We start from the raw sequence: 25,528 nt of genomic DNA on the forward strand, positions 1-25,528 counted from the left end.
CACACATCCATGCCTGAGGCAGGATTCGAACCTGCGACCGTAGCGGTCGCGCGGTTCCAGACTGTAGCGCCTAGAACCGCTCGGTCACTCCGGCCGGCCTTACGTCCTCAATTACTTGTTGGATGTTTTCCAGTCTCTACCTTTCTCTACAGTTTCTGCTCTCTACAGCTCCCTATAGTACTATCGAAGTTATTCCCTGATGTCTTAATAGATGTTCTATCATCCTGTCCCTTCTCCTTGTCAGTAATTTCCAAATATTTCTTTCCTCTCCCATTCGGCACAGATCCTCCTCTATCCTTACCTCTCAGTCCACCTAATTTTCAACATTAGTCTGTAGCACTACTCCTCAAATGCTTCGACTCTCTTCTTTCCCGGTTATCCCACAGTCCACGTTTCACTACCATACAATGCAGTGCTCCAAATGTACATTCTCAAAATTCCAGAAATTCCGGGAACCGACACGATTATCACAGGTGAAGAGAAGGCGACATTGCTTCCGAGGAGCGCTTCTGAGAAAATTTAGAGAACATTCATTTTAGGCTGACTGCAGCATAATTCTACTGCCACCAACAAAAGAAACTGGTACACCTGCGTAATATCGTGTAGGGCCCCCGCGAGCACGCGGAAGGGTCGCAACACTACCAGACATGGACTCGACTAATGTCTCAAGTAGTGCTGGAGGGAACTGACACCATGAACCCTGTAGGGCTGTCCGTAAATCCGTAACAGTACGAGGGGAGGAGATCCCTTCTGAACAGCACGCTGGAAGGCATCCCAGAACTGCTCAGTATTGTTGATGTCTGGCGAGTTCGGAGACAGCAGAAGTGTTGAAACTAAGAAGAGTGTTCCTCGAGCCACTCCGTAGCAATTCCGGATGGTGTGTCCTACTGGAACTGTCCAAGTCCGTCGCTATGCATAATAGACATGAATGGATGCAGGTTATGAGACAGGATGCTTAAGTACGCGACACCTGTCAGAGTCGTGTCTAGATGTATCAGGGGTTCCATATCACTCCACTTCCACATGCCCCATACTGTTACAGAGCCACTATCAGCTTGAAAAGCGCCCTACTGACATGCAGGGTCCATAGATTCATGAGGTTGTCTCCATACCCGTACACGTCCATCCGCTCAGTACAATTTGAAACAAGACTCGTCCCACCAGACAACATGTTTCCAGTCATGAACAGTCCAATGTCGGTGTTGACAGGCCCTTGGCTTTTTGACGTGCAGTCATCAACGGTACGCGAGTGGGCCTTCGGCTCCGCAAGCCCATATCGATTATATTCCGCCGAACGATTCGCACATTGTCACTTGGTGATGACCCATCACTGAAATCAGCAGCAATCTGCGGAAGGGTTGCATTTCTGTAGCGTTTAACGATTGTCTGCAGGCGTCGTTGGTCCCGTCGTTACAGGACTTTATTCTGGCCGCAGCGATGTCGGAGATTTGATGTTAAATCCTGATAACTTGCCTTTATAGCAACAGAACCGATCTAACAGCTGCGCGACCACTGCGCCGTATTCAGGCTCTTTACATATTCCTGTATATGAATACGTATGCCTCTACTAGTTTCTTTGGCGCTCAGTGTATATTTCACATAATGACCAGGAAGATAAAATGAGATACATTAGGGCCCATACGTGGGCTTATAGCAAGTCGTTTTTCCCTTGCTTTACTTGTGAGTGCAAATGGATATTATTGTTACATTGCTGTCACATACACCATACTGTGGCTCGAGGAGGATGTATATTTAGGTGTAGGTGACTATTGTCACACTGATGAGAAGTACACAAAGTTCTTCTTGGTACCCCTCCCTAATAAAGTTGAAAATGAAGAAAGCCGTAATCGGCTATTTTGGTACTTGGTGCCTAGGGTGAAACATCAGCTTGGTGGTGGTTATATCGCAGGAGCTATTTGTTGTATTTCAGTTTGAACTCATTCTCTACATACTTTAGCGCAAAGTATCAACGTCAACATTTACAAACATTATATCACGGCAAACCCAAATCATCTAGTCGGACGTAAACTCCAAGATGATGGTATTTGAGCGGTTGGAAGACCCACCTCCTCCATTTGTACCCCGCCCGTCCACTCCCCAAGTAGCGCCTTCCAGGTAAACAAACTTAATGCCGCTGTTTCAAATAGAAGAGCTGCAAGGATCAATTTGTTGCTCTTTCCATCCTATACACAGAATGTTCTTTATGCCATGTGGGATTCACGAAGCACACAGCCAGAGACGATAGTTGCTACTACAATCTACCGCAAACAACTCACCTTGAGCATCCGGACTTCACGCAGCGCGATCTTGCGGATGAGCGGGTCGTCCTCAGATTCGACGAACTTCTTGATGGCCACCAGCTGACCCGTGTCCCTGTTGCGGCACTTGAACACCAGCCCGTAGCTGCCCTCGCCCAGCTTGGCCAGCTTCTCGTAGCGCTCCATGAGGCGCGACGAGGTGCGCGACCTGCCGGCAACAAAGCGCACGGTACCATCCACTGTTGCTCTGAGCGAACCAATTGCTCCCTAATGAAGTATATCTACCAGGGGTGTTCAGTAATTAGTACAATACATCTTTTCTGAAAGCAGGTTGGTTTTAATAAGTTATCCAGTACACCGTATTGTTCCCCACTCTTCTGGCTACAAAACCCTATTTTTGAACGTAATCCCCGTTCAATGTGATGGTCTTACTGGGATGATATGGATGCCCGCATGGCACACCTCTACGGGTCCTGCTCCATTAGTAACCTCCCAATCGTTCACTTAATGCTTCCCACGAAGAGCATCCTTTAGTGGTCCAAATAGATGAAAGTCGAAAGGTGTGAGATTCGGGCTGTAGGGTGAATGAGGAAGATCAGTCCATCTCGCGTGCACAGATTTATGTGAGAACTTGCACTGTCATGCCGAAGGAGAAGTTCGTTCGTATTTTTGGGAAGGCGAACACGCTGCAGTCACTTCTTCAAGTTCCTGGGAGTATAACAATAACTACTCACTGTGCTTTTGATCACTGCCAGTTCTCTGTAGATATTCTGCAAGCGCTTATGAGTATCTGTGATGATCTGGTTTTCTGACAAATGCAACTCAATCATAGTTCTCTCTTTGGAATGCACCTCTGTTGCAGACGCCATTATGAAGGCGCTGCCACCTATAGGAAAGTAATAAAATTATGGGGTCCGAAGCTGGAATGTTCCACGATGCCCGACAGCAGAATCCGCAATTTTTCTCCGTAAATACATCGAAAAAAAAGTGTTACAGTACTTACTGAAAACACCTCGTACATCCACACTCCAGAAACCGCCTTGTGGTGTGTCACGGAGAGTATTTTGTGCACCAGCGCCACTTCCCTTCTTTCCTTTTCCAGTAGCAAACACTTCACAGAAAGATAGCTTGTTGGTAAGCCTACATGTGAGCTCGAACCTCTCTGATTTTGTGCTCATGGTTCTTTCTTGAGAATACGTAGGAGGAATTGGTTGACTCCTCTAGGAACGTACGATCTCGGAATTTTAGCAGTAAAACACACTGTGGTGCATAACGTCTCTCCTACACGGTCTGACACTGGAGTTGGATGAGTATCTCTGGGATACTATCTCGCTTACGTAATGAAAAAATATACTTTTGTTTCTATCTTCTCTATGTTCTGTATCGAAAGATACTTTTGTTTTTATCTTCGCTATGTTCTGTATCAATCCTATCTGGTACAGATCCCACACGTGTGAGCAACTTTCAAGTATTGATCGAACGAGGATTATATAATCTGTCTCCTTTGTAGGTGGACCACAGTTTTTGGGGATTCTTCCAAAGAATATGTCTCCCATCTATGTTACATCAAATTAGTTTTGTGTGGGCGTTCCATTTTTAATCAATTTTTACGCAAGCTCCTGCATGTTATATTAACGTAACTGCTCCCAGTGATTTTTCTGCAGTTGTATTATCAAAAAAATATTAATTCCATGGAAATGTATTAATCACAAACGACTTTATTTATGACATGTCATCATAATTGTGGCAAAATAAGGAAATGACATTATTTCATTTATTGTAATTTCATTCCTCTGCTCCAAATGGGCACGGGAAGGCTGGCAGCAGCACAGGACATTCATGTGGGACAGCTAAAAAAGTCCACATAAAGATAGAAAATACAGTTGGTGATTTGTGGAGCACATAAAGTACACTGAAGTCATATGCACAAGGTAAAGGTTGGCTAGAATAGTAAAACACACCGAACGACGACAATTTAAAACCACTGCACGAGATGGAGCACACACGACGAAGAGTAAAAACTGGGGCAGGAGACGGGTAGGTGGGAGATGGATAGCGAAAGCAAGTCAAGAGGGAGTGCAGATACACAAAAGATGTGCACTGGAAATGGAGGGCGTGTATGAGGGAGGAAAAAACCGCTCAGGAGAATGGGAAGGGAGTGGGACAAAGGACAATTTTTTTCTTTTATTGTGATTTCATTCCCCTGCACTATATAGCCAGGGGAGGGCTGGCAGTAACATTAAACAGTGCAGAACAATGAAACTTCACTGTAGAAGATTGATCACACATGACAAAGAATAAAAACTGCTGGGAGAGACCTTCCAAGGGAGTGGAGGCCTGAGAGGACGGAAAAAGGGAGGAGAGGAGGGGGTAGTGAGGGAGGGGGCTGGGGACAGTGGAATGAAATATGAGGTTGGGGGGAATACGAAGGGGCAGGAGACGGATGGGCTGCGAGATGGAGAGGGAAGGCAAATCAGGAGGGAGCACAGAGACACAGGAGGGGTGCACTGGAAAGGGAGGGGACAGCAGAGGGAAGGGTGGAGGAGGGAAGGGATGAGGATGAGAGAGGGAGCTCTGAGGAGGGAGAGAGGGAAGGTGGGTTTAGAGTTGGTAAGAGGGGATATTAGGACAAAGCTCATCATCTGGAAACAGTAGGCACTGGAAGCAGTAGACATAGCGAAAGGAAATTATGGAGATGGAGATAGGGCAGGACACGATGGTGAAGGAACATAACAAGCTTGGGGTAGAGAGGATAGAAGACACTGGGGGGGTGGGGCATCTTATGTGGGGATGATGGATAGGGTGCTGATGTGTTCGGCGAAAAGGAGTATATGTGGGAAGAGGATGAAGTTGTTGAGGATGAATGCAGAAGGTGAGGGCAAAGTGCATGGCATTCAGCAATTTGGAGGGCCTTATAGAATCTGGGTGGGCCAGAGATCCAGGCGATACTGGCATAACAAAGGATTGGATGGATCAGGATTTGTAGATGTGAAAGATGGTGGAAGAGTGCAGTCCCCATGTCCGACCTGGCAGGGGTTTCAGGAGGCAGAGTCTATTGTGGGCTTTGTGTTGGATCGTAAGAAGATGGGTAGTCCAGATGAAATGACGGTCCAGGGTGAGGCCAAAGTATTTCTGGGTAGGAGTGAGGTGGATATCACGGCGATAAATGATGAGGAAAAATTGCGAAATTGGAAGGACCAGGTGGTATGACATATGATGGTTGCCTGGGTCTTGGACGGGTTGATGCAAAGGAGCCACTGGTTGCACTGTGTGATGAACTGGTCACGATGGTTTGAAGGTTAGGATAAAGGGCCAAGAATGCGGTGTCGTCAGCAAATCTGAGGGGGTGAACGGGCAAGGGAGATTTGGGCTAATCTGCAGTGTACAAGAGGTAGAGGGGAGGGGAAAATATGGAGCCTTCGGGCACCCCTGCGGTAGGATAGATATTAAGGGAGTTGGTATAGTGGACAGTGGCATCATACATTAAGCATCATATTGACGACGCCCAAAATAAAGCATAGAATACGTTATGAGTCAAAATCTATTATGGGGCACATACAAATGTCATAGAGCACACTTAGCAACTAGGCACAATATACAAATATTCCACTGAGAAAGAAATCAATGCAAAAGCCACCATTATAAAGGAACATACTACAATTATTCTAACTACCATTTTCTAAACAAAGCAGCAGAGGGGTCGAAATGTCGATTATTTTAGAAGAAAATCTAACATGGCCTAACAATGCAAACGATTTTAACTTTAGTTAAAACGGCCACGAAAGCCTGCAGACTTACATAAAGCGAGAAATATACAATTTACTGAGATGACAGGTGAGTCATGTCAAAAACAAAACAGTAATTTTCCCAACTCTGTCAGGGTGGCCTGGGATGGATAGGAACAAGGGGGATTGGCTGAGGGAGGGGGAGGGGGCGGAGGAGGGGTGTCACCAAGTGCAGATTGGAGGGCAGATGGAGGCAGATGTTGAATTACTGAATTACTCGGAGGGGCGGGAAAGAACAGCGGAGGTGTGTAGGAAAGTAGGCCTGAGTTGGGGAGAGTGGAGAACCAAGGAACAAGAAGGTTCAAATGGCTCTTAGCACAATGAGACTTAACATCTGAGCTCATCAGTCCCCTAGAACTTAGAACTACTTAAACCCAACTAACCTAAGGACATCACACACATACATACCCGAGGCAGCATTCGAACCTGCGACGGTAGCAGGCGCGCGGTTTCGTACTGAAGTGCCTAGAACAGCTCGGCCTCCGCGGCCGGCGAACAAGATGGAAGGGCAGCTCAAAATGTGTGTGTGTTCCTAAGGGAGCAAACTACTGGGGGCATCGGTCCCTAGACTTACATACTATTTAAACTAACATATGATAAGCAGAACATACACACCCATGCCCCAGGGAGGATTCGAACCTCCAGCGGGAGGGGCCGTGCAATCAGTGACATGGCGCTTCTAACCACGCGGCCACTCCGCGCGGCGGGAGGGCAGCATAAAGGGGAACGAAGAAGGAAGGGGGTATTCCTTTCTCTCTCGATGAAGTATGTGGACATTCTGCTTAGTTGCCTAGCGTGCTGTACGATCTTTGTATGTGCCTCATGACAGGTTGGTACATCGTATGTACTACGGTTCCTAATGTAACATTGGCCTTATAATTATTATGAGTTAGCTTTTCTAATTTCTATTTCATCTAAATTTTGTCACAGTTACCAGATGATGATGACTCGAACCAGGTAATAAATATAGTTTTCAGCGGTCAAGATGTTTCCGTGAAATTATCACGGGTAAAGTCTGAATGGTTGCATATCTTGCAAATGGAAAACTTCATCGGTCAAATGGAAGAACCATACGATAATGAATGTTTCTGCTATTCATGAGCAGTACGTTACATTTGTTAACGTTGAGGGTCAATTGCCATTCCCCGCACCAAATGTCGATTCCCTGCTTGTCATCCTGCATTTCTAGCGTCGCGACTTCTCTGTATACATGGTCTTATGGAAATTCCGACTATTTCCACTATGTAATGGTTCTGAAATACTCCCTAAAGATTAGTATGAATTTAATTTCAAGTCTGAAGAATTCTCTCTATTTACAATGGTAAGTTGTGTTTTGTTTGCTAGAAACTCTTCAATCCTGTCACCAGTTGGTCTGATATTTCGTATCCTCTTATTTTATCCATTAGGCGGCAGTGCCGAACTACACTGAGGCACCAAGTAAGTGGTATAGGCATAAGTAGTCAAATACAGAGGTATGTGAACAGGCAGAATACATCGCGGGGGTCGGCAACACCTATACAAGATATACACAGTTGTTAGATCGGTTACTGTTGCTACGATGGCAGCTTATCACGAGTTAAGTGAGTTTGAAGGTGGTGTTATACTCGGTGCACGAGCGGTGGGACACAGCATCTCCTGGGTACCAATGAAGTGGGGATTTTTCCCGTACGATCGTTTCACGAGTCTTCCGTGAATATCAGGAACCCGGTAAAACATCAAATCCTCGACATAGCTCAGGCGGAAAAAAGTCCTGCAACAACGGGACTAACGATGACTGCAGAAAATCGTTCACCGTCACAAAAGTGCAACCCTTCCGCAGTGCTGCTGATTTCAATGATGGGTCATCAAAAAGTGTCAATGTGCGAACCATTCAACGAAACATCATCAACATGGGCTTTCGGAGCCCAGGCCCACTCTTGTACGATTGACGACTGCACGACACAAGGCTTTACGCCTCGCTTGGGCTCTTCAACACAATGGACTGTTAATGACTGGAAACAAGGTGCCTCGTAGGACGAGTCCCGTGGTTACTTATTCCAACATCTGTCATTCATTTCTCCGTGCGACTATTTAAAGGATGAATCGAAGTAAAATGTCCTCCCCTGCCCCCTCCCCGTCGTAAAATAGTTTTGGAAAAAGGGGTTCAATATGATGGTTTTCTATCTGACATAGATGCTATTACAGTAACAGAGTGTCTGTAGAGATGCCTTCGATCCGTTTACTGATTTAACATAAGACGAAAGCTACTTATACTTCTTTGTTAAATCAATAAATAGAATTTTTTTAGAGTTCGTTGAACGCTTCACATATGGCTCTCCGTATGCTAGTTTTGTTTCGTTCATTTTTTGTTTTTCTTTGAGTCTGTGGCTACGTTTGAGTTTGCACAGAAGTTCTCGTTGCTTTCGATCCTGAGATGAACATTTCATGTTGACCCTTCAGGAAATATGAAATTCCTTTTTGCCACTCCTGCTGAGCAGAAACAACTTCTTACCTTTGTTTATACTCCTATTTACAGCCGTATTCAGTTATACTGTAACGATCTTATCACTGATTTCCTGTTCTACCTACACGAGTGTAAAATTCGGACCTATTGATGAACAGTAGATTTAATATGTCCCAGTCACGAATCGGTTCTCTGCTCAACTTAATTTTTGGACAAGACAGTTAGAGCTATTTCAGATGATTTCTTGTCCCTACCCACCCTAATCAATTGAGTCTTCCAGTGTATAGCTGGTAATTTGAAATCTGCACCTAACACTATTATACGACCAGGAGACGTATGTGAAATCTTCTCCATGTTTCTCCTGAAATGTTTATAACACCTCATTCCAGTCAGCTATCTGTCTCTCCCTAGTACCCTGCGGGGGCATTGTTACCGTTTATAAGCGAGACTAGAACTTGGACTTTTCCACACAAGCTCCTGTAGTCATTACTAGTTCCGACAATGTATTTCCATCCTCACATCCATAGAATTGGGCAGTGGTATTTAAATCATTATGGTTACACTGCTGTCACATGAGGACTATAGAATATGTAATGACATTTGTTGTATAACTTTGAGTACACATGGCACTAACAAGATAGATACTCGTCGCATCTTTCCGCTTCGTGGAGCCCCCCAAAATCAATCAATGTTCCTTCTCATTACTTTAATATTTCCCAGTGCAGAGCATGGTCAGCAAAAAGTGGCGAAAATTACCCCATAGTAATTGCTTGCAGTGGTCATATCAGAAAAGACCTACAGGAACAATATGTATTGTTATTATTACCGACAAACTTCGTACTGTAATATGAAAATTGAGCTTCGCCAGGCAAATCTACCGTTCAAATAACTTGCAGGTATGCAGGCAAGTAACGTCTCACATCCAGAAAATATCTCAGTTGACTTAGCCCGCCCTGAAGTTACCTTTCGCTGGAATTGGTACAGCGAGAGCCAAATCAGGCACTTGTTGCGCTATATACCAACTGTGAATTGGGTAGGTGTTGAGAATAACGATGTGATGCCTGAGTCTACAGCTTTCATGCCATACGTTCAAAGAGCATATCTAACACTAAAAGTCAGCCATTAGAAAAGTCATGCAAATCATTCAACTTTATTCATCTTCCAGAATGAGATTTTCACTCTGAAGTGGAGTGTGCGCTGATATGAAACTTCCTGGCAGATTAAAACTGTGTGCCGGACTGCATCTTATCAGTGAAAAGACACTCTACGTACGGACCTCGTCTGCTACGAATGCCAAAGACTTTGACTGCAGATCGAAGACATAACTATCTCCAATACTTCGGAGGAGAAGCTGGTGTCAGCGTCACAGAGTTTGAGCAGCGTGTCCATGGAGGCTGCTGACAAAATTCCACTAATAGTGTTTCCAGGATAGTTAGGACTAGAAACATAATACACTGTCCAAATATTAATGTTATCATTCACCAAAGGCCCGAATAACCACCTTTGCAGCCCAGACCTTTGCGAGACGCGCAGGAAGAGATTCAATGAGGTTCTATTCAAATGTTCAAATGTGTGTGAAATCTTATGGAACTAATTGCTAAAGTCATCAGACCCTAAGCTTACACACTACATAACCCAAATTATCCTAAGGACAAACACACACACCCAAGCCCGAGGGAGGACTCGAACCTCCGCCGGGACCAGCCGCACAGTCCATGACTGCATCACCTGAGACCGCTCGGATAATCCCGCGCGGCAATGAGGTTCTGGAAGGTATCAGCAGGGCTGTGGTTTCTCGCCTCAGGACCCATGAGGCGAACAGCCAGATCGAAATTGTCTCACAGATTTTCGATTTGGCTAAAATCCGGGGAGGTTAGTGGCTACTAGAGTGTGATAAATTCATCCTGGTGCTCTTTGAACCACGCACGTACAATGCCAGATTCGTGGCACGTTGTGTTGTCCTGTTGGTAGATGTCACCTTTCGGTGGACTAAAAACTGCATGTGGGTGTGAATATGATCCCCAAGGAATGCCACGAAAACATTCCCCAAATCGTAACGCTACCTCCTCCGGCCTGAACCCTTCCGACAGTTATTGCAGGGTGTTTGCTTCCAAACGTTTAACGCCACATGCGCCAACGGCCATCCGTCCGATGGAACATAAAACATGATTCTTCTGGGAAGGCCACGTGTCGTCATTCAGTGGATGTCCAGTTGCAATATTGGTGTGCAAACTCCTCCCAATGGACAGCAGTCAGGAAAGGTACATGAAACAGACACCTGCTCTGGAGGCCCATACACAGCAATGTTCGCTGAATGGCCGTTGAGGAAACACTTTCGGTAGTTCCTTGAACTCATCTGGGTGGTCAGTTGCTCAACAGCTGCATGTCTATTCGCCAGTGCACCTCACCTTAGCCTTCGCTCACCCCTATCATTTACGGCCCGTGGTGCACCACAGTTGCCTCGTCGCCGGTTTTGGTTAGCGCCATTTTGCCATACACAGTATACTTTAACCACGGCGGCACTCGAAAAGTTTAGAAACTAAGCCGTATGGGAAACGCTTTCACCCTTGGTCGAAAGGCAATAATGATGGTCTTTTGGACGTCAGATAAATCGTTCGTTTTCGCATTACGATAACGATCGCACTGTCCCCCTCCCCCCCCCCCCCCCCCCTCTCCTATCCCACGACATGCTTCACGCTTCATATACTGTGTTAGTGGTGCCACCTGCCGTCTGCGAGTGGTTTTTGCACGTTGATGTCGAATAAAGGCGGTGGTCACATAAATGTGGGTGGACCATGTATTTCATTTGAAGAATTTTCAGCTATCCTTAGGTACGAGATTAAATTCACTGCTCATAATGAGAGACTTTGATTCCCGTTCAAGGATGACCATCGGTATTTCATTTAATCGTCCTTGAATATAGATCATGGCACACGTTACTAACCCATTTATTTAGCATTAGTGTGGAAATATAGAATTATATTGGCTTCTTTTCAGTTTTTATCCAAAAGATGTTTGGAATTGTAACCTTGCGTCTGCAGTTTATCACGTGTTTATTCACTAATAATTACTTTTGTATCACAGTCATTTCTGAAAATTATTACAAACTAGCTGAGAACGGAGCGTTGTCTGGGTATGTATTTATTCATTAGTCCATCTGCTTCTTCTCCCTTTCATTGTCCATCTCCTCGCCCTCCTCTCTGTCAACCTCCTTCTCTCTCTCTCTCTCTCTCTCTCTCTCTCTCTCTCTCTGTTCAGCTCCTCCAAACCACTTTCTGTTCATCTCCACCTGTCCCTTCTTTCTGTCTGCTACTTACCCACCTCACAGTCCATCTGCTTCTGTTAACCCCCTCTGTCCGTCTGTACGTACCCTCTCTGTCCATCTGGTCCCTTTACCTCTGCCCATATCGTCTTCCTCCCTCTGAATCCATCTACTCATCTCCTCCTTGATTTTCTCTTCCTCCTTCCCCCTGTCCAACTCCTCGTCCCCATCTTAATTATGAATTATAAAAAAAACGCAGATGACACAATAATACTTTTGAAAGGCCTAAAATAGGCTGTCAGATGCAATGAATAAAATGAATCTAAATATCAAGCTCACAGTTGAACACCAGACCAGTGAAGGAATTACTGTCTTTAACATGGCTCTCCCCACTCACAATAAGAAGCATCCTTTCAAATACTCAAAGATAGTCCTCGCCTCACTATGCTTTGTTTTTACACTGTAAGATGTATCCCTGAAGGCCAGAAATGGTGGTTGTAGCTCAGAGAGACCAGAATTTTGTTACTAAGTGCAGTTACAGGTTACCTATTATTTTTGTTTGCGATGTGATTTTGATTAGTTTTCTTTTCCTAAAATTTTTCTAAATAATTATTATTTTTCAAATCAGTTTTCTACTTTTAAACCATTTTCGATGTTTTACTGTGTGTGTTTGATTATTTACGTGTAAGCAGACACGTGACTGCCTGCTATCACAGTTTCTCATGCGTACTTTGAATCTAATTGTAAATCTTCTTCCTATTTGCCCAATACAAAACTCAGCGCAGTTGTTTTACATGAAATTTTGTAGATACTTATTGGAATAAATGTAAGCTTTTGTCTTTCCTTGACCTCAGTTTCACTCTTAATGTATTCTTTGTGCGAAATGCTACTTTTACGAACAAAGTATGAAAGAAAACGAGCATAAAACTGCAGTTAGTTACAACATTCTAATATCTGTGATATACAGCCATCATCTCTGACCTTCAGAGATGCGATTTACAATGTAAAAATAAGGCATTGCGGAGCGAGAACTGTCATTTTGTCTTTCAAAAATAGTATTCTCCACAGCCGAAATTACGTGGTTCATACTACTTGCCACTAGACAAATAACCACTGAAAAATATATTACGAACATCACTCCAGCTAGACGTAAGTAAACTTGTAAACTAACTTTATATAAAACTTACATAGACGTAAGTAAGCTATATTAATTGTAAAATCAACAGGTTGACTTCAGAATGGGACGCCATCCGAAATGAGCCTGTGAAGAAATACCACCTGCACATGCTGAATAAAATAACTAGGAATGAATTTATATGCGGCGCAGAGTGGCCGCTCGGTTTGAGGCGCCATGTCACGGATTGCGCGGTCCTCCCGCTGGAAATAAGAGTCCTCCCTCGTGTATGGGTGTTTGTTGTTCTTAGCATAAGTTAGTTTAAGTAGTGTTAAGTCTAGGGACCGATGACCTTAACAGTTTGATCCTTTAGGAATTCACACGCATTTGAACATTTTTTTTTATTTATATATAGCACAACGAGATTTAATGATGTAAACAATTTTACATGACATTCCAACACAGCCACAGTCCTTACGTCGTTTCGCCTTCGATTAATCTTATTTATCTTGCTCTAACAGCATCTGTTACTCTAACTACTTCCTTTCTTGATGTGGAAGAAATCGTTAATTGTTCTTCCTATAATTCCTGTGTACCTAGTAGGCTAAGATTATGGCAGGTGCTATACTTTAATAGCCTAGTTTCTAACCACAGATTTTCCTACAGCTTCATTTTCGACTTGCAGGTGACGTAATGTTAACACTGGATGCACACGCATGAGGATAACATTTTAAATCTCAGTCCGACCATTAAAATTTCAGTTTAATACAGTTTTCCTAAATCGTTAAGGCAAATACCTGAATAGTTAGAGTGCAAAGATCATAGAGAATTTACTTCCCCATTGTTTTCCATTCCAAGCTGGCCCTCGGTCTCTATCAACTTCGTCGTTGAGGCGATATTAACCTGCAACCTTGAATACTGTTGCTGACACTGTCGTACTCAGCTCATTCGCAGTTAGGGAAGAGATTGTCTCTCGTAGTTTGGACACCTTGTTCTGCACCGCTAAGCAAACTGTTCGCTGGATGCAGAGAGGACGTCATGTAGTGAGGTCTGCCGAGTTAGCAGGAATAACACGTTGCGGTTCTACGACAGGGTTATGTAACAGGGTGAAGACTGGACGGTCGCTCTGTGCAGCTGGCGTTACTGTGCGCGTGTCGGTCGATGCGGTCGCACTGCGGCACGCCACGGCACGCCCCCCTGGCCGCCGCCGCCGGCTGACCAATGCCCAATGTCCACCACTGAAGCTACGCTCGATAAACGCTGTATTTTCAACACAGCACTCAGAGTCACTATACTCGTTTTGTGGCTAGGAAAGGGCACCATTTTTTCAGCTATTTGTCCAGTATTTCCTTCGCAACGGAAGAAGTCCGCAAATCGAAATAGCCTATCTGCTACAGCGCAAATATCCTCAGATTAATAAAATTTTATTCCTATGTACAGGGTGGCCAAAATAATCTTAAACTGTACTAACTCATAGAAAATATCCACTCAATGCCAAACTGACCACTGGATATCACGAAATTGCGATCTCCGTCGGTAGAAAAGCATGGGGGGGGGGGGGGGGGGGTATTGTGTTGTCAGTAGAGAAGCAGTAACACAAAATCGATCGGTTACGAGAGCTCAGAGACTTTGAGCGTGGACTAGTCATTGGATGTCATCCGGTTAACAATTCCGTCAGAGACATTTCAGTCCCTCTAAAACTGCCCAAGTCGATTGCACGTGACATGACGGAAGTGGAGGAAACAACCACAGGTAAACCAAGACAATGTATATCTTACGTACTGATGGACAGGAGTGTCGAGTATTGAGGACAGTGGTTGTAATATTTCGCATGAAATCATAGGGAGGAATCACTCGTGAAACGGATTGGCCTCCCCGTAGTCCCGACAGAACCCAATGGAACGCTCTCGGGATGAGTGAAGAATCGTAGAATTCGCTCCAAGCCGTAGCATCTACCATCACTACATTCTCGGGCTTCGGCTCTTGATGCAGAGTGCTTGCGAATGCTTCAGATACATCCAAACATCTCATTGAAAGGATCCCAGAAGGAATGCTCTGTTGCAGCTCTTCTAGCGTGCGAAGACTATTTGAAAACACCTAACCCTGTAATTTGCCCCACAGGTACACAAGTAGACTTATCACGCGGAGATTGCGCTGCCTATGCTGATCTCCTCTCCTCACTGAACACCCAAGGTACTCCCAATGTCGTTGTCAAAGCGTTGAGTACTGTTGCCCGGTCTTCCTAAAAATATCCGTAGAGTCGTTCGACAACTGTGAGTTGGTCTCCACACGGGTCAGCTCTTGAAACCTAATAAATAGACTTTTTCGGGACAGTTTACATCATCTTCAAGACGTCCACCCCCCTTCTTCAGCGTCGCTGTGACACTTTCTCGCGGGTCAAACAAACTTGTGACTTTTCGTGCTGCCCTTCTCTCTATGCGTTCAATATCCCCTCTTAGTTCTGTTTGGTATTGGCCTCGCACAGTTGAGCACTATTCTACAATGGGCCGCACGAGACATTTGCAGGCAATATCCTATATAGGCTGACTGCACTTCCCCTGTATTCTATCAATAAACAGAATTCTGCCACCTGCTTTACTCGCGACTGAGCCTGCGTGATCATTCCATTTTCCTTCAAAGTGTTACACACAGGTATTTGTATGAGTTGAGCGATTACAACTGTGATTCATTGATGCTATAGTCATAGGATACTATGGTTTCTTTCGTTTTGTGAAGTGCACAGTTTTACGTTTCTGAACATTTGAAGCAAGTTGCCAATCTCTGCATGACTCTAAAACTTATCAAGATCTGACTTAACACATATATAGCTTCTTTCTGACAGGACAGTACTTCATCACAGATACAGGGTGTTTCAAAAATGACCGGTATATTTGAAACGGCAATAAAAACTAAACGAGCAGCGATAGAAATACACCGTTTGTTGCAATATGCTTGGGACAACAGTACATTTTCAGGCGGACAAACTTTCGAAATTACAGTAGTTACAATTTTCAATAACAGATGGCGCTGCATGTGATGTGAAAGATATAGAAGACAACGCGGTTTGTGGGTGCACCATTCTGTACGTTGTCTTTCTGCTGTAAGCGTGTGCTGTTCACAACGTGCAAGTGTGCTGTGGACAACATGGTTTATTCCTTAAAACAGAGGATTTTTCTGGTGTTGGAATTCCACCGCCTAGAACACAGTGTTGTTGCAACAAGACGAAGTTTTCAACGGAGATTTACTGTAACGAAAGGACCGAAAAGCGATACAATAAAGGATCTGTTTGAAAAATTTCAACGGACTGGGAATGTGACGGATGAACGTGCTGGAAAGGTAGGGCGACCGCATACGGTAACCACAGAGGGCAACGCGCAGCTAGTGCAGCAGGTGATCCAACAGCGGCCTCGGGTTTCCGTTCGCCGTGTTGCAGCTGCGGTCCAAATGACGCCAACGTCCACGTATCGTCTCATGCGCCAGAGTTTACATCTCTATCCATACAAAATTCAAACGCGGCTACCCCTCAGCGCCGCTACCACTGCTGCACGAGAGACATTCGCTAACTATATAGTGCACAGGATTGATGACGGCGATATGCATGTGTGCAGCATTTGGTTTACTGGCGAAGCTTATTTTTACCTGGACGGCTTCGTCAATAAACAGAACTGGCTTATATGGGGAACCGAAAAGCCCCATGTTGCAGTCCCATCGTCCCTGCATCCTCAAAAAGTACTGGTCTGGGCCGCCATTTCTTCCAAAGGAATCATTGGCCCATTTTTCAGATCCGAAACGATTACTGCATCACGCTATCTGGACATTCTTCGTGAATTTGTGGTGGTACAAACTGCCTTAGACGACACTGCGAACACCTCGTGGTTTATGCAAGATGGTGCCCGGCCACATCGCACGGCCGACGTCTTTAGTTTCCTGAATGAATACTTCGATGATAGTGTGATTGCTTTGGGCTATCCGAAACATACAGGAGGCGGCGTGGATTGGCCTCCCTATTCGCCAGACATGAACCCCTGTGACTTCTTTCTGTGGGGACACTTGAAAGACCAGGTGTACCGCCAGAATCCAGAAACAATTGTACAGCTGAAGCAGTACATCTCATCTGCATGTGAAGCCATTCCGCCAGACACGTTGCCAAAGGTTTCGGGTAATTTCATTCAGAGACTACGCCATATTATTGCTACGCATGGTGGATATGTGGAAAATATCGTACTATAGAGTTTCCCAGACCGCAGCGCCATCTGTTGTTGACAATTGTAACTACTGTAATTTCGAAAGTTTGTCTGCCTGAAAATGTACTGTTGTCCCAAGCATATTGCAACAAACGGTATATTCCTATCGCTGCTCGTTTAGTTTGTATTGCCGTTTCAAATATACCGGTCATTTTTGAAACACCCTGTACCTGCACCACCTGCAAAAAGTCTGAGGTTACTGTTAATCTTGTCCGCAAGGTCATTGTACAACATGTACAGCAAGGGTCTCAGCACAGTTCCCTGGGGCATAACCGAAGTTACTTCTACATCTGACGATGACTCTCCATCCAAGATAGCATGCTGCATTCTCCCTGCCAAAAAGTCCGCAATCCAATCAGAAATTCCTCTTAATACTCCGTGCGATCGTAGTTTTGACAATAAGCATAGTTGTGGTATTGAGTCAAAAGATTTTCTGAGATCGGGAAATACTGCATTTAGTTGACTACTATGTCCGAAGCTTCCATTTATTAACTGAGAAGAGTGTGAGCTAGATTTAGTATGATCGATGGTTTCGGAATCCATGTTGGTTGGCATTGCGGAGGTGATACGGTTACAAATGCCTCGTTATGTTTGAGCTCAGAATATCTTCTAAGATTCGACAAGAAATCGATATCAAGGATACAGGGCGGTACTTCTGCTATCCTACTTGCAAACGAATGTGATCTACGCTTTCTTCCAACTAATGGGCATGATATTTGTTCAAGGGATCTACGAAATTATAGTTAGAAGAGGGGTTAACTCAGTATAGAATCCGATACGGTTTCCATCGGGCCCTGGAGCTTTGTTCAATTTTAACTACTTCAGCTGTTTCTCAACACCGCTGTCACTAATACTTATTTCACTCATCTTTTCAGTGGTACGACGATTAAACTGGAACAATTCTCTTGGGTTTTCTTCTGTAAAGGAACATTTTAAAATTAAGTAAGGGATTTCAGCTTTTGCTGTGCTAACCTCAGTTTCAGTTTCTGTGTCATTTGTGAATGACTGGACACTAACATTTGTGCCACTAACAGCCATTACGTAAGACCAGAATTTCTTTGGGGTTTGTGAAAAATCGTTTGACAGTATTCTGCTATGGTAGTGATTGAAGATTTCACGCTCTGCTCTCTTAAAACTCATTTCATTCAGCAGCTCTCTGTCAATAACCCAATGCTTTTTTTTCTTTTTTTTACTCTTATTACTATGCGGACCCCAGGCATCGAGCGCCGAACACTTTTAGATCATGCAACAACTCTTCATACTACTAATGGCGATTTTCTTATACACAGAGGCGAATGTTCTGTGAGTTCACACATATCGACAGGCTGAACTAGGCCTCATCTGAAAAAAATGAAAAACTAGACATCCAAAAGTCATGATCCATGTCGCTCTGTAACCACCAGCAGAAGTCAACACGCGATAATTCATCTGAAAACCTTAGTTTATGCAAAAAAATAAATTTGTAAGGATACAGATGCAGATCCTTTTTGAAAACGTTTCGATACGACGATCTCTTAACCCCAACTTTCACAGATAAACGGTGTTGGGATTTCGTCGGAGTATGTTCCAGACTTCACTCGAACAATATTTTCCGGTGCTGAAATTCTTTCATGAGCCTGTAAGTGCACTGCTCACATTACTGACGGCGGTGTACTCTTCCTTACAACATTGGCTCTTTCTGATCAGCAGAGCGGCTGCTGCGGACCAGTCCGCATTGGTTGAGTTAACAGTGTGGAGTCTGTCGGATCTGGCGCTGCAAGAGGACGCGAGGCGAGTGGTCGCCTTAAAGATATTAAAGGGGTTATAAGTCAGTTGGTTAACGAGAGAGTGACGAAACGATATTGCGATTTATTTTCGCAAAATTTGCCTTACGTTGAGTACTTCATGTAACTGGAGCAATTATCGCCGGTTAGTGTACTGACGAGTGCGCAAAGTAGAGCTGTAATTTCAACAGTGTGTGTGTGTGTGTGTGTGTGTGTGTGTGTGTGTGTGTGTGTAAGAGCTAGAGTTCATTATGATTGATATTTCACACTAAATCCCAGATAGGCTGTGAAACGAACTCTTATCATGCAATATTTTTTGCAGTCAGTAATGGTACGTAGTGAGAATAACGACTTTAACCGAGGTCGTGTTGGTAGGCCATACGGCTTTGAGGATTAAAAAACGAATACGACAAACGGAAATGAACTCTACACCTAATTAAACAGTCCAATAGCCTTTACTTGTAGGAAGCTTACACGCAATGTTTGTATAGAAAGTACAGTAACCCAGTGCGATCATCTAAAAGGCAGACCAATGTCTTTGAGTAAGAGACATGTAGTTGACGTGGTTCCAGCTTATGGATCCTTCTCCATCATCAGTGTGGGGGCATTAATAGCCAATACTGCTCTCAACGTGTCTTCTGTGGAAATATGCAGTTTCCGCAAGCGATTAGGGATCAGTGAAGCGTGTCTCTGTACAGAAACATGTTTCAAGAGAGCAGAATAGCTGCACGTATGGTAGTGAGGATGTTGCCCAACTAGCGGGTCTTAGCGGGGCTCTTTGGCGTGTCAGTGTCGCAGCAGGCCCCGTCCCCCTCACCCCAACCCTTCCCGTACACACACCACAGGAAGGTGCGAAAAAGGAGTGGTGAAAATGCATAAACACCCTTTCCTGTTTCCGATCATGTTCAAATTTCGTCGAATGATTTAGAGCGATAACTAGCCTTATACCAGAGAAAAAAAAATGCGGTCGTCCTACAATCCAAAGAGTTGAGTTTGGAAGGTCTACTGGGGAACACTCGTATGTGGCACTCGAATACGATTAACAACATTAATGTAAACTAAAGTGAAACTAGTACATTATAAACGATGTCTCGTATGAGTCTACTGGAGCACGCTAGTGTTTGGCACCCAAATACGATAATAATGTTAATGTAAACTAAAGTGAAACTAGTATACTATAAACTATTTATGTCTCTGATAGATTTTATACAGCGGATCGCTGACTGTAGAGCCAAAGATACTGTTTCTGGTCTGAGATTGTAGTGTTGGAGTAAGGGAGCACTTGGCGCACAGTGGTAGGTAGCTGTCTGTGAGTGAAAAAGATTGGTGTAGGTAGTTTTTGTGGTGTGCTCTGTGAATCCACCAAGTGTTAGATTAATGTAAAAATTACGAGAACTTCGAAGCAGAAGTCTTCATGTGAGCAACGTAAAGCCGTTAAATAATTTTGATTTTCGTTTTTCCAGAGCGTTAGTATAGATGAGTTGGCTGATAATTTGTAATTGTTGAGTAACCCCAGAATGTACGTTAATTTTATTGATCAAAAGGCTAGTTAGATATTTCACTTTTGTACTACTTCAAAGATTAAACAGTTTACAAAAGTGAGACATCGAAATTCTCGTCAAATAATTCTCAAATTTGTCAGCTCTTTCTTTCTTTGGTGGTCTAATGACACGTTTCTGAATAAAGAATGGAAATGAGCGTATGGCTTCGTCGGCCGGGAGGCCCCAGCCGGGGAAGTTCGGCAGCCAACTGCAAGTCTTATTTCATTCGACGCCACTTTGGTCGACTTGCGAGCCGGTGATGACGGTAAAATGATGATGAGGGCAAGACAACACCCCGTCCTTGGCAACAGAATATCTCCAACCGGGCCGGGAATCGAACCCGGGCCCCCTTGCGTGGGAGGAGAGCACTTTACTACCCTGCTAAGCAGGAGAGCGCATTTATAAAAATTAGATGGTACTTGTCCTGTTTAACTTACCTTAATATCTCAGCATTTCCTTATAACACGTTTGAGCTCTGATCTGTAGAACTTTGTCAGATGCTTGCTTTATAAAACTGCAGTAACTGTTTCTTCAGGATAATGTACCTACCACATTTCTAGGCCACCATTCCCTGCCATAGAATATATAACTATACTTCTGCGCTCTGTCTACCACTTCTTCACTTAAAATAAACTTGCCATCTGCATCTTGTGGGTTAAGACATTCAGTTTTCACATTCCCGGAATTACAGAGACCAGTCACATTAATGATTTCACAGCCTATGTTCAAGGTCCACGTGCAGTAATCACTCACCGACAGTAGTTGGCTGCACTTGCACTGGAGAATATATAAAGTGTGTCGGGATGACGGGGAAGGTAGTGCAGTCGTTGTGGTAATGAAGAAACGGAGCGAGTTATCTGAGGTTCAAGTGGCCATGATCCATGACTTTTGGACCAAGGGTGGAAGCTTTTACCAAACGGCTAAGTTTGTAAACTGTTCGACTACCGTTGTGGTTAAAGTACACCGTATACGGCAAAATGGCGCTGTCGAAAACTGGCGCCGAGGCAGCTGATTGCGCTATGGGCCATACGTCACGGATCAACAACGGCAGTGGAGATTTCAACGCACGAACAGACGTGTGGCTATTGAGCAGTTGACCGCCCAGATGAAACAAGGGGCAACCAACAGTGCCTCCTCAACGACCGTTCAGCGAACACTCCTTCGACCTATACTTGAGTATTGCTCATCAGTGTGGGATCCGTACCAGATCGGGTTGACGGAGGAGATAGAGAAGATCCAAAGAAGAGCGGCGCGTTTCGTCACAGGGTTATTTGGTAACCGTGATAGCGTTACGGAGATGTTTAGCAAACTCAAGTGGCAGACTCTGCAAGAGAGGCGCTCTGCATCGTGGTGTAGCTAGCTCGCCAGGCTTCGAAAGGGTGCGTTTCTGGATGAGGTATCGAATATATTGCTTCCCCCTACTTATACCTCCCGAGGAGATCACGAATGTAAAATTAGAGAGATTCGAGCGCGCACGGAGGCTTTCAGACAGTCGTTCTTCCTGTGAACCATACGCGACTGGAACAGAAAAGGGAGGTAAAGACAGTGGCACGTAAAGTGCCTTCCGCCACACACCGTTGGGTGGCTTGCGTAGTATAAATGTAGATTTAGATGTAGACATATGGGCCTTCACAGAGGACGCCTGATTCATGCACCGATGCTGACTACCGTTCATCGGCGACGAAGGCTGGAATTCGCACGTTCATGCCGAAACTGCAAGTGTACTGAGGGGCGACATGGGGCCTTTTCAGAGGCTCCGTGGGACAGATGCTCGTTGGCGTGGACTGCTTGAAACGTCTGAAACAATCGTCAGAAGCGTCGACGTCAGAAGAGGGAGCATTTCGGTCTGGCGAAACGTTTTCGTAGCAATTTCTGGGTGATCTCGTCATTCTCGAAAGCACAATGGATCAACCAAAATATGCACCCGACCTTGGGGAGCATCTCCGTACCTACACTTAGTATATTTTTCTTCGACACGGTGGCATCTAGAAGCAGGGAAATGCAACATGTCAGTCAACTAGCAGTGCACTTGCGCGGTTCGAATAGGACCAGGAAGAACTTATTGTGCTCCCCTAGCCACCAGACTCCCCGGATTTAAACGCAGTCGAAAATTTTCGGGATCACCTCAATACCACTGTTCGCGCTGTAATATCCACGACTATATTTTATTCAGAACAATATTCACGACAGCATCGTTTGTGGAATTTGAGCGAACGTTATCGTGATATTAATAGAAAAGGACTTCATCGATACTAAAATAATATGAAATAATTATTGTCAGTGACATAATTTAATTTTCTGTGAAAATTGTATCTCAGAGAATACTCATGGAAAAACATAATGGCAGTCTTCTTCGTTTGTTATCTATGATTCTTCTAGAATAATCTTTCTTCTTGTTCGAACTGTTGTAATTATCGAAAGCGATTGATGTCTTGTAGCACTGAGATCGTTAAAAAGTGTATTACGCTGTTAAGTAATATTTGAAAAATAAAATTTCTGTGTCATTGAAATCTGCACGCGTGTTTTAACTTTTATTTTAAAATGAGTCTCGCCCTGTATAAATGTTAAGTTTTCTGTTCAGCTACAATGGAGCGCAGCCATTAACGCTACTGATCTACAGAGCGGTATATAGGTAAATGCTGAATAATAAGCGATTAACATTGAGAAATATTTTCAAATGCTAATGTATACAGTGAAGGTACAAAAAGATTTAATATACCAGTTAGTAGTAAAACAGGACCTGAAGCAGAATCGATAAGTGATTGTCTTAGGTCATCCGCCATCTTAGTGAAATATTGCGGCAGTTTTACATTGATTTTCTATACGGTCATAAATGTTGTTGGTCATAATTGCGATGATAATTGTGTATTAGTGGCCCAGAACCCACTTTGAGAAAGTAAATTCGACTTAGATTGTGAATAATCTGTAAAAATGATGCAAATAGCATGTTACGTGATATAAATTCTTGTCTGTTGATGTATGAAGCCTGGTAATTTCGTAACAACTTTTATAAAATATTTTGACTGGAAAAGTACATTAGTGTTGTATGCCTGTGGTATTGTTCATTTTGCTTAAAGGAAAGTGCTGCCACCTCAAATAACAGTAGCGTTAAATTCGATAAACGATCTTCAACTTAGTGCCATTTACGCTGCTTGACAAACAACATTGCTACACGTTCCCAGGTGGAGATTTCTTTTACAAAATAACGATCATTAGCTGGGAAAACAGTGTTTACATAAAACCTCATGTTACATTCATAATAAGTAACTATTTTTATTGTAATCTTGCTAAAATTGTACAACACACAATCAAACGACAATACTACGCACGCCACGGCTCCATGGTCTCCGGTAAAAACAAGCGCAACTGGCCCCGACGCTCCAAGGAGATAGCTCCACATCTCTGTCGATGCCAGAATTTCACTGACTCTCTTCCCGCCCATCTTGCAGAGGTCCGCATTACAAAAGGTGGTTATTAAGGCTTTCGACAGGTGATCACATTAATGTGACTGGCCAGTGTGTATTCACCTTTCGACCATATCTCTGTCAATTGCTGTATACGTATCAGATGAAGCTTCATTCTGCATCTTTGCTCACCCTGTCGATTTTATAATTTTACTACCTAGTGTACTGGTTCCCTCAGTAAGACAAATAACAAGGCTTTGGAAATTCTGAAAGCGCACAGAAAGAAAACAGAAGCTGTGAATGCAGGTCCCAATGTAGCTCCTGGACAAAATCTTAGTTAACTGTGCACGTGCAAGGAGCGTGAATTTGTTACACCAGAACATGATGTATTACTCTAGATCGCCTTCACTAAATTGCCGCAGAAAGTCGCCCGAGCCGTTGAGAATAACTGTTTGCTGTCCTATTCATCCCTAGAAGCCGGCCGCGGTGGTCTCGCGGTTCTAGGCGCACAGTCCGGAACCGTGCGACTGCTACGGTCGCAGGTTCGAATCCTGCCGCGGCCATGATTGTGTGTGATGTCCTTGGGTTAGTTAGGTTTAAGTAGTTCTAAGTTCTAGGGGACTGATGACCACAGCTGTTAAGTCCCATAGTGCTCAGAGCCATTTGAACCATTTGAACCATCCCTAGAAGAAATTTAGCTTCTGTGGTATTTTAGTTAGCTCAACGAAGAGCAACTAACATTGCTTAAGTACCGCATTCAATAATTCTTCGCTCTTATTAAATAAGAGGATGGTGGAAGATAATAATTTAGAAGGCACAGCAAGGATCGTTCGACAAAGATAGACCAAAACGCGGTACGATAACAGGCGTCAAACCCATGGGGAAACACCAGCGGACAAAGCAGCTGTTCTGCTGTCGACACCACTAAATTATTTCTTTGAAGTAATTGAGGGAAATGTCTTAAGCATTTATTCGAGGTAGACGGCAGCCGGGAGCTCATAAGCCGTTCAATTACTACTCAGTCATAGCCTAAGTCCCCAGGCGGTTATCTTCTGGTTTTTAACGTTCGATCCTCTAAATGTAAGCCAGCATTACCCAGCCACTTTTATCCAACTACTCTACAATTCTTTTCATCTTGTAAGTGACGTGCGATCGATAGTGGTAGCAGTTATGTACGGCTTTTTCCTCTGCCGCGTACATGTCTAGAGCTGTCAGTGCTAAAGCCCAGCTTTTTCTCAACGCACTCTGTGTGAAAAATACGATAAGGAACAGACAATCCAGCGGCTCTCTAAAGTTCATCAACAGCCTTTCCCTGACGGTAGGCAACTATTATGTACATAACGCCGCCACAAATGAATACGCCAAGAGCTTCACTGAAGAAACCACACTCTGACAGATTACCTGCAGTCTGCTCAAAGCGCACTCACACGCGTCGACGCCATTGTGCTGCCCCTCCTATGAAAATCTAAGCTCCAAGTTGTGACACTACTTCGCAGACACTCGTGCAAATTCCATACGTCCGAATCTAGTTTATTGGATAGAGGCAGTGTTTCATCCGGGACCAGTTAGTCTTTAGAATGGTAGCTTATGACATATTACGCTTGCTTATCTGGTCCTACAAGAACATGAGTAGCTCTCAAATATTTTCTCTTTGAAAAGTCACGGCTGTGCTGTACCGGCGCCAACCTTGTGTCAGTGCTCTGAGAAGCTAATC

General features: G+C 44.1%; 1 protein-coding gene across 1 annotated transcript in view; it reads right to left on the reverse strand.

Annotated features, from left to right (window-relative positions):
- LOC126339814 (cyclin-dependent kinase-like 4) overlaps positions 1 to 25,528 on the reverse strand; it is a 240,143-nt gene that overhangs the window by 159,232 nt on the left and 55,383 nt on the right. Inside the window, exon 2 of the mRNA XM_050001663.1 lies at positions 2,277 to 2,466. Coding sequence (XP_049857620.1) covers positions 2,277 to 2,466 — 190 coding nt within the window. The remainder of the gene's footprint in view (positions 1 to 2,276; positions 2,467 to 25,528) is intronic.

This window comes from Schistocerca gregaria, chromosome 1, assembly GCF_023897955.1.
Source record: "Schistocerca gregaria isolate iqSchGreg1 chromosome 1, iqSchGreg1.2, whole genome shotgun sequence".
Classification (NCBI taxonomy): domain Eukaryota; kingdom Metazoa; phylum Arthropoda; class Insecta; order Orthoptera; family Acrididae; genus Schistocerca; species Schistocerca gregaria.